This window comes from Myiozetetes cayanensis, unplaced genomic scaffold (assembly GCF_022539395.1).
Source record: "Myiozetetes cayanensis isolate MyiCay16 unplaced genomic scaffold, myiCay2020 scf12, whole genome shotgun sequence".
Taxonomy (NCBI): domain Eukaryota; kingdom Metazoa; phylum Chordata; class Aves; order Passeriformes; family Tyrannidae; genus Myiozetetes; species Myiozetetes cayanensis.
The window spans coordinates 16767256-16776150 of record NW_026086826.1 but is presented as its reverse complement, the minus strand read 5'-3'; the positions used below and the strand labels follow the sequence as shown (position 1 = coordinate 16776150).

General features: G+C 37.7%; 1 protein-coding gene across 1 annotated transcript; it reads right to left on the bottom strand.

Moving 5' to 3' along the window:
• Positions 1-557: 557 nt before the first annotated feature.
• On the bottom strand, positions 558-7481 carry LOC126635393 (retinol dehydrogenase 8-like). The gene is made up of 6 exons (XM_050306608.1): positions 7350-7481; positions 6443-6608; positions 5054-5229; positions 3931-4024; positions 2100-2283; positions 558-1351 (listed from the first exon to the last, which is right to left on the bottom strand). The coding sequence occupies exons 1-6, from the start codon at positions 7444-7446 to the stop codon at positions 1118-1120; spliced, it is 951 nt and encodes a 316-aa protein (XP_050162565.1). The 5' UTR covers positions 7447-7481; the 3' UTR covers positions 558-1117.
• Positions 7482-8895: the final 1414 nt, after the last annotated feature.

Sequence of the window (8895 nt, the reverse complement as noted above, 5' to 3'; positions counted from 1 at the left end):
ACGCCCGGGTGCTGCCTGGCTCCTTGGAGCTCCTTTGGGGAGGGGCAGGGCAGGGCTGGGCAAGTCCCAGCATGGAGTAAAGATTTTGGCTTAGTGAGAAAGAATCGAAGGAAAGACAGTTGCTGTATCCCCGGTGAGCTCCAGCTGGGCTGTCTGGGTGAGACAAGGACAGCTGCTGGAATGTGCTGAGGAACACCAGCCTGGAGGCCCGAGGGGCAAGGCTGGAGGTCAGGGAACAGGAATGCCGTGCAAGAACAGCACTTCAAGCCAGGCCCCCAGCTGGCCTCAGATGACTTCTCAGACCAGGGCGAGAGAAAGACAAGGAAAGGCCTTCTCTTCGTGACAGAATTTTGGTTTAACACCTACTTATTAGAATAGCTTAGAAGAGGAGAGCCTGTGCCTCTGCTTCAGACACTGAGGGGATTTAAGGAACTGAAATTACTTATTACTGGTAATACTTTGTTTCTCAAAAGAATAGTACCAAGACAGTAAGAAGATACTTTAAGTTGCTTTTAAAAAACATTTTATTGTTCACTAAGTGTAATACACTAGTAACCATTGCCCATAAAGGAAGCATTCAGAATATTATAATAAATATATATGAATAATAAATATTCCACTTGTGACATTTTAAGATTGATGAGACTTTCTCATGTTGCTGATAAATAGATCTGACTTCTGAAAACAACAATGCAGCTGTGATTGAAGGATCACTGATTCTATCCTAATAAGTGAAAAGATCCAATATTTTTATGATATTAAGAATCTAAATAGTTTACCTACTGTACACATCTCACTATGTTTATATTCCACTAAGTGAAGGGATCAGCCTAACACTGAATACACAAATGTCAGTCAATGTCCACATTCCCACGAAAACAGATCTGTAAAAAAAGCAAACACTAAAATGAAGAAAACTATAGTTAGAGGATTTTAATTGCAAGATTCTGCAAACTGTAACGTTGAAGATATACACGTTCAGCTGAATATCTTGGCTAAGGTCAAATAAACATCTTGAATGCCTTTTCACAATTACAGAGCAAAGCCATTTGAATAACAACATACTGAGTCATCAGCAGCCACAAGTAACCCCAATTTGCACTATATAATCTCATACTTATTGTGAGGGTTTTCCCAGGTCAAAGCTCTTTCTACTTCTCCACCGTAGCAATTTGATGAAGTTAAGACTTGCACTGAAGATTTTGTCATGCTGAAAAACCATTTTGTAGAATATATCAATGGGTAGATCTCCATTTGGATCTGCATACTTCAGAGTTGTCATTGGAGTATACAAGGTGTTGGTCTGGTGGCGAAAAGGTGGATTTTCTGCAAGAATTACCTTTACTGTATGCTGTAGAGAAGGAGAAATAGAATTTTCAAAGGACCTTTACAAAATATGAAGTAAAACCCCAGTTTTCAGTTAACAGTGGAAAAGTGAAAGTATAAAGTCCTAGAATTATGTAAAACCTTGTATATAGTTTTATTAGAATTTCATTAGAAATGTTTCTTAAAATATTTTAAGGCCATAAGAAGTATTTTTTATTTATTCTTAGTCCTATTTCTGTTTCTCTATACCATGGTGAATAGCACCTTACACCTGAGGATCCTGAATAGTCTTCCAAAATATGCCCACAATAGTAGATCTTTTCTTCTGCAGTTCACTGTTTCTTCTGCTGAGCCTTGGCGGTCTGGGGTGGCTGAGTGAACTTGCCCACAGTGGAGGGATCACCAGGGAGATGGACAGGGCAGCAGCTTTGCCAACGGTGGGAGCCCTGTGCTCGTGTAGGGTAACACTGCAGAGTGCTCAGCCTTCAACAGATGATGCACAGGGCATCTAATACCTCGGTGGTGTTTACATTACAATTCGTGGTTGTCTTCAATACTTCAAAATGAACATTCTCTTAATATTCTACAGTGTTTTAGTTAGAACTCCTTAATATTCTCTTGAGTTTTTAAAAACTCTTTTTTGATTGTGTGTATTACATTTAATTAAATCTAATGCTTCTGCCAGACAAACCCACCGACCAACCACTGCATTTGTAAATTATAAAGGAAAAAAAAAAAGAAAAAAAGAAGATGGAGAATTGTTGATGAGTTACCTCTGCAACATCTTCAGCACTTTGTCCCAGGCTCTGGAAAATCTGCTTGTAATTTTTAAGGTAAATATTAGTAAACATCTCTGCTGTTTCTGCATCTGCAGCTGAAAGATCCATTTTCATTCCATCTTCAAACACTTTTCTTTCAAACTCTGTAACCACTGGGCCTGGTTCAATCAAACTTAACCTGTTCAAACAGCAAAGATATACTGGTTTTTGACTCTCCCCAATGGAAAATACACCCCTCAATCCTTCACAAAAAAGCAATATTGAAGGGTTGCACTCTTAGCAAACAATATTAAACAGTACATTCTGTAAAAGCAACCCATACTGCATTACTGTTCTCATGCTCCTCCTACCCAGCCCCATGGGGTTGTAGAAATCTGCGTAGTTTGATTTTCAGAGAAGTGCAGTAACTTAATTCATGGCATAAGTGAGTGCCATAAGTGAGTAAGTTACCTGCTGTCTCACAGCTGTGGAATCTAAGGATGATTTATCCACAAGAGCTTATCAGACATTAGGAAAAAGAATTAATGGATGATAACAAAATTCGTTATTTTTCGGACAAAATTCTGCCTTGATTGCTTTGTTTCCCTTGATAAAACCAAAAGTAGCTGAAAGAGATGGGGAGTTGCCCAAAGGTGGATTTTCTTTGTCAAGCTGTCAGCATTAGATAATTCAAGACCCCTTGAATTGATCCCCACTGTATAATAATTAATTACAACATAGAGACTTTTGCTGTGCTGTTTTGCTCAGTAACATACAGCAAATCACTGAAATACAGATACTGATCAGGTTTTTTTCCCAGTTCTTTTCTCAGGCAATAATAAGTCCCAGCCACTGTGTTTGTCAAAAAAACTCTTTCTAGACTTGAGTTCTTTGGGGATGTTCTAAAGGCTCTTCTTTAGAACTAAATCAAACTATTGACCTTCACAGCAGAATTCCAGCTACTGCTGGAATTAATGCCTTTTCTCTTATGTCACTCTTCCCATCGGACCTTTAACCTTTCCTATTATACTTCCTTTTTTAACCTCCTTTTTGCTGTGTCTTATACTCTGAAATCTAATTCTGGATTCTGGTATCTCCTGTGTATCCTTACAATACAGTTATTTTAAATCCCTCCAAACTTTGCAGAGCAGTATGTGGAATCACAGCTTTGTCTCTGAAATCCCACAACAGCAGGTGTCTCTTCTTCCACAGCACAGGGGCTCAATGCTTGGGCACACACAGACGCAGTGAATATTTACCAGTTGTTGGACTTCACACAAAGAACAGTAGCAGAATTACATGAGTGTGAATATACATGTGACAAATCACTATTTTAGACAAATACTGTCTAAAACACTGGAAGCAGTACAGCACACTGTTCTCACTTTGCTCCCACTCCCTGTCATTACAGGTATCTCTCCCTGTGTTCCATTCTGATGGATTTGCACTTGCTCACTCTCTATGGTGAGCCCTTGGAGTTTTTCATCTGTGAATTGCCTAAGAAGGCTGTTCTCCCTTCTACAGGAAAAGATCACAGGCTGATGTTATAATTTCATTCCTGTGATATCGTATGCAAGAATCTGTTTTCAGAAGGGTTACATAAACTGTATTTTATCCACAGCTAAACAGCCTTTAACTATTCAAGAGAACATGTTTATTTTAACATCTAGATCTTTTTATTTGCTTAGGTAGTGTGAAGAGTGTGGACATTTCTATGCCTTTTGTGACATATGGTTTTCAAGGGCTTCTTAATCTCTTTAGCAGCAAGCTTTAAAAATTTGTTTACTAGATCTGAAATATTTAACACTATCTAAAATACAATTTACACCAGTGGATCAATACTTACTGCAGTTTGAACTTGAGTGCTTGAATAGCTAAACTTTCACAGAAACCTTCCACAGCAAACTTGGATGCAGCATAAACATCATTAAATAAAATACCTGATGATACAAACAAAACATCCTTTAGAATGTGATTGTGTTCAACATACCAATAGTTTAATTGTAAAAGCTCATTTCTACAGCCTTGCTGGGAAAACATTAGAAAAATCCTTGTGCATGCTGAATGTAAACACTGAGTTTTGCCTAAGTTCTCAAAACTGCTTAGTCTGGGAAAGGATGTTTGAGTAATACTTTTCCTTCTCTTAAGCAATGCTGTGATCTCTTTGGATGATATGATTTTGTAGTCTAAGATGTGGAAGTGTCTGTACACGTAATACCATCTGCATTATTTATCAGCAAGACTTTAATAGACAAACACAGGAGCTGAGTGCAGTGCAGGAGATCCAATCATGCCAGAGATCCAGCTGGCATCTGAGTCAGTTAGAAAAAGCACTACATCAATCCTTTAGGTGGAGGGGAAGTATTGTATTAATATAACAACTTTTGCAGTTTGATGCAGGGCCCTTGCTCACCAGAATAATCCAGGTAAGTTTTAAAAAAAATTGAAACAAATACAGCTAGACAGGATGGGACACGAGAGTGGGAGTACCGCTATCTGTCAGTGAAATTTTACTCTCCGAGTTTTATGAGACGAGAAACTTTACAAAAAGGTGGTACAGTTGTTCAGGATTGGATTTGATTCTATTATTATTGTGCAGAGTGTAGTAAGCATGTTTGTCTGTTCCCATAATTCCTTCCAGTAGGAAAGAGAAAAGTAATGCTAAGCCCTGTTCTCCAGATAATAAAACCAATAATTTTTTTTTAAAATGGAATTTAAATTAAAACTCTAAAAAAAAGATTCACTCTGCAGGTTGTGTTGCTATAATGTCTTGAGAGTAGCTGTGTAGTAACATCCCACCTAGATGCATAAAACCCATCAGGTGCTTTTTGTAGTCAGAACATCAGCATTACAAAATACAACAGTTAGATATGCCAGCTCCTACTTTTTTTCTTTTAGATATACAGAGGAAAGCTTTAAATTTTGAGTACTGAACTCTTAGGTCAAACAAACAAACAAACAAACTTTACCTTGTATTCCCATAACACTGCTGATTATAACTATATGCCCACTCTTTCTCCTCTTCATGTCAGGCAGAATCTCCTTCAGGAGTCGAACCAGTCCGAAGAAGTTGGTGTCCATCACAGTTTTCATTTCATCGATGGTCTGACATTCGATAGGTCCAATGAGCCCCATTCCAGCATTGCTCACTGCGCAAAATGGGACACAACAGTGAGCAACAACCTCCATAAACATAAACTTGTAATCTTTACTGGAAAGCATTTGAAAGTAAAATGAGGATTAAGGGTTAAATGATCCTTAAATAATCCTTTAAGAAAGGATTAAAAGACGTTATTGTCACTAAAGCTTTGCAAATACACTTGACACTTCCAGATTTCTTTATTTTTTAACTATGCTTTTATTCCAATTTAAATTATCATATACTTTGCCTTTTTACTAATTTATTTCTGATTAGTCCTTTCTAAAAAAAGTTACTAAAGTATTACAGGAAAATGAGACAAGAATTACCTGTATTTGTTTATAATTCAGTATTAAGAGTTAAATTTACAGTCAATACCTATAAGAATAAACAGAAGTCTTCAAAACATGATAGACTGGGCCAGATTGTGGTCTGGTTTTTGTTTTCTTAACATTCATATCTTCAAGACGAAATAAACCCCCAGCAAAACCAACCAAACACACACTTCCATTATTTTTTATTTGCCTTCTGGATATTTATAAGTGGAGAATGATGATAGGACTGGCGTTCTGCATTACAACTAGTATGTCAAATTACAGTACATTTTGCAGAAACAGCTTGTTAAGCACTGCTTCAATAATTAATCAAAATAAATGCAGATCCATAATTTTCTATTAGAGAAGATTTAATAGCTGATGGTGTAAGCAATTTCCATTTTACTAAGATATTAATATTTATTTTTAGCAAAACAGTATGAAAACACTTGTTGAGCGATTTGTAAAGTACAATTTAAGTTCTCAATACAAAGTGAAAATATCCTTACTTTCTTTGCATTTGTTCTTTTACTTGCTCATTCCCAAATGCTGTTGCTTTCTTACTACAAAGAGTTGTTGCTTCATCAATGGAGTAGAAAGTCTTGCTCATGAAAGTGCCGGTTTAGGCAAAAGTTCTCACATTTACTAAAAACTGTTTCATCTTATCCAAGACACTTCCCTGTGATCAAGTTTCTCCTTTGTAAACAAGGAAAACAAGCTTCCCTACTTCATGGAAGCAGGGTTGGCTCATGTCTACGTGAAGTCTTAAGATCTCGAACAGAATATATTATGCAATTATTATTACTTTGATAACTTAAAAACTACATTAGTGAAACTTCTGCAGGTTAATTGAGATGATGATATATAGAAATCTGGTATCTGTTCATAGCACACACATCCTGTACTTGCCTAGGACATCAATCCTTCTGTCAGGGATACTGTTCACACAAGCTTTAATGGACTGTTCATCACAGACGTCGAGTTGTTTAATTTCCAGGGTTTTGCCCAGCCTGCGACCCGCAGCTTCCTCCAGTGGCTCTTTCTTGGCCAGATTCCGCATTGTGGCATAAACTGCAGCACACCAGAAGCAACAGTTAGCAGAAATAAAAACCATAATTCTATTTAAAAAGTGGAAGACAGATACTTCCTTAGGTTGAAAAAAATTAGTTGTGGCCTAATTACTCAGAAAGCTCTGAATGTGCATCCAGTCCATTAGCAGTAAAAAACTGTGAGAGTAAGTACGATTGCTGTGTTCACCTTGCCATCCACTTTCAGTCATAGCAAATACTCTGTTTTTCAGCAGTAAGACAAATCCCAGCCCCTTTGTTCACGCAGTTATGCTTACACAGGGTTGGAATAATGAAATGTGCTTTAAGGAAAGAACTCCAAATTTACCTAAGTTTACCTAAATTCCCTTCTTTGGTCCTCAAATGGGCACGGGCATGTACCTTTCATTCAACACATTTGAGGAGCCCCAAGCAAAGCTGCCCCCAGCTGTGAATGTGTGTCTGAGGCAGCACACCCCCCAGATCTGCAGCCACTGGGCTTTATGCTCCCGTCTTTCCCTGGTGTGTGTGTAAACTTATTCGCTTCCTGTAGCTGCTCAGTTTCAATACAGCTACAGAAATATAAACTGCTTACAGAAAACAGTATATTTTTCACTGTATTGTATTTTCTTGGCAGTAGAAGAGGAAAACTAAATAGAAACAAGTCACCAAGCTGAATACAACTGCCTGTAAAATCAGAGAGGAAAAAACAGCACTGTTTTGAACGGAATCTTTTTATAAAGATAAATAACAGATACGTGGTTACCTTTAAATCTCTTCTGTTCATCTTTTGCCATTTTTACAGCTAATGCCAGTCCAATCCCTGAGGAGCAGCCTGTAATGAGCACATTTCTTCTTGCCATTCTTTTCACTGAGGGGTTCAAGCAAGAGTTCTTCTTCAGAGGAGCAACAACCTAAATGTAACTACAGTATAATGGGACTGGCCTTTAATGTCATCTCCAGCTTCCCTGAGTCAACAAATCTGAAAGTGCACACCTGGACCTTGCATGATTAAGGGATAATCTCCAACTAGACAAAAACAGAAGCACATGCTCCTGCAAGTGCTTATAATCTGCATTATCAACACGGATTATATTTATACAAAATTTGATTAAACTTAAAAATAAGACATTTGTAAACTACATGGATTTTTTTTTAATAGAATAACCAGCTTGCACACTACTGGCAGGAAAAAAAGCCTTGCCACAATTACAATCAGTCTGTAGTGTCGAGTCTTCCACTCACATTTATGGAAAGTAAACTGCACCCAAAGTGGGACCCCTCTGCTAAAGCTGTTCAGACCTTCTACACCTACTGCACCCTCCTTGTTCTTTTTCCACAGAATGAAGAATGGATTTCTTCCCAATCTCCTACTATTATGAGTCCTAATAGCCACTACAGAAAAAAAAATTGTAAAATGGGATGTGGGTTTTGAGAGATGAGTTGTTGGACAGATTCCTCACATTTCCTTTGGGCAGCGTTCCCAACCAAGAACAGGGAAAGCAAGCAAGTATACTGGCACAGGAGAAGTGACAGGAAGATGTTGAACAGAGCAGCTTCACTACGTGCTTGCTAAGACTGGAATCTCTTTCAACACTTTCGATTCTGCAAATGACAAGATGGAAATTTAAAAAAATCAGAACTAGCATGATGTCTGAGTTTTGGACCGTTCTAGTTCTGGAGAAAATATTCCACCAATTTTGCATATAAACTGTGCATTAAACACAGGGGCATTTGGACTGGCACTTTGGTGCAATGCATGCTTAACATACAGGAACTGCAGGTATAGTACAGAAAGAAACTCAGAGTGTTGTTTCTGCCCTCAGTGACAGAAAAAAGAAAGACCTTAATAAGCAATTAGCCTTATGAGCAGCATTCAGCTAATTGCAATGCCATTATACCCAGTAAAATGTTTGCCAAGACTCAACAATCCCATGTGATGCAATGCACTTTAGAAAAATGAACTTAAGTGTTCCAGGATTTGCAGAGACGTAAATCCATTAGTAATTCAAGAAAAGCAGGACCTTACAGAAACATTTAACTGAAATTGTGTTTAAAAAAATCCAACTCCATCCTTTCCAAAGGAAACAAATTGACTTGAACAGTGTAAGTGGAATTATTAACTTCTCAGGCAAGCAACAAAATAGCACAACATCTAAAGTTAAAGAGAAAACGTCATTCTGATTCTGCTTATTTAACAGGTTTGACCCCCAGTTTAACCAGATAAGTTAGTATACAGACAAAATTTCAGTGCAAATGCTATTTAGCTGATTCAGAGATTAGGCAAATTGCTTTTGCTGCTCATGCACATT

Coding starts and splice junctions, on each gene's coding strand:
- LOC126635393 (XM_050306608.1), bottom strand. CDS start 7,446: ATGGCAAGAAGAAATGTGCTCATTACAGGCTGCTCCTCAGGGATTGGA. Junction 4,025..5,053: donor CAGTGTTATGGGAATACAAG/GTAAAGTTTGTT, acceptor TTGTATCATCAG/GTATTTTATTTAATGATGTT. Junction 1,352..2,099: donor GTGCTGAAGATGTTGCAGAG/GTAACTCATCAA, acceptor CCTTCTCTACAG/CATACAGTAAAGGTAATTCT.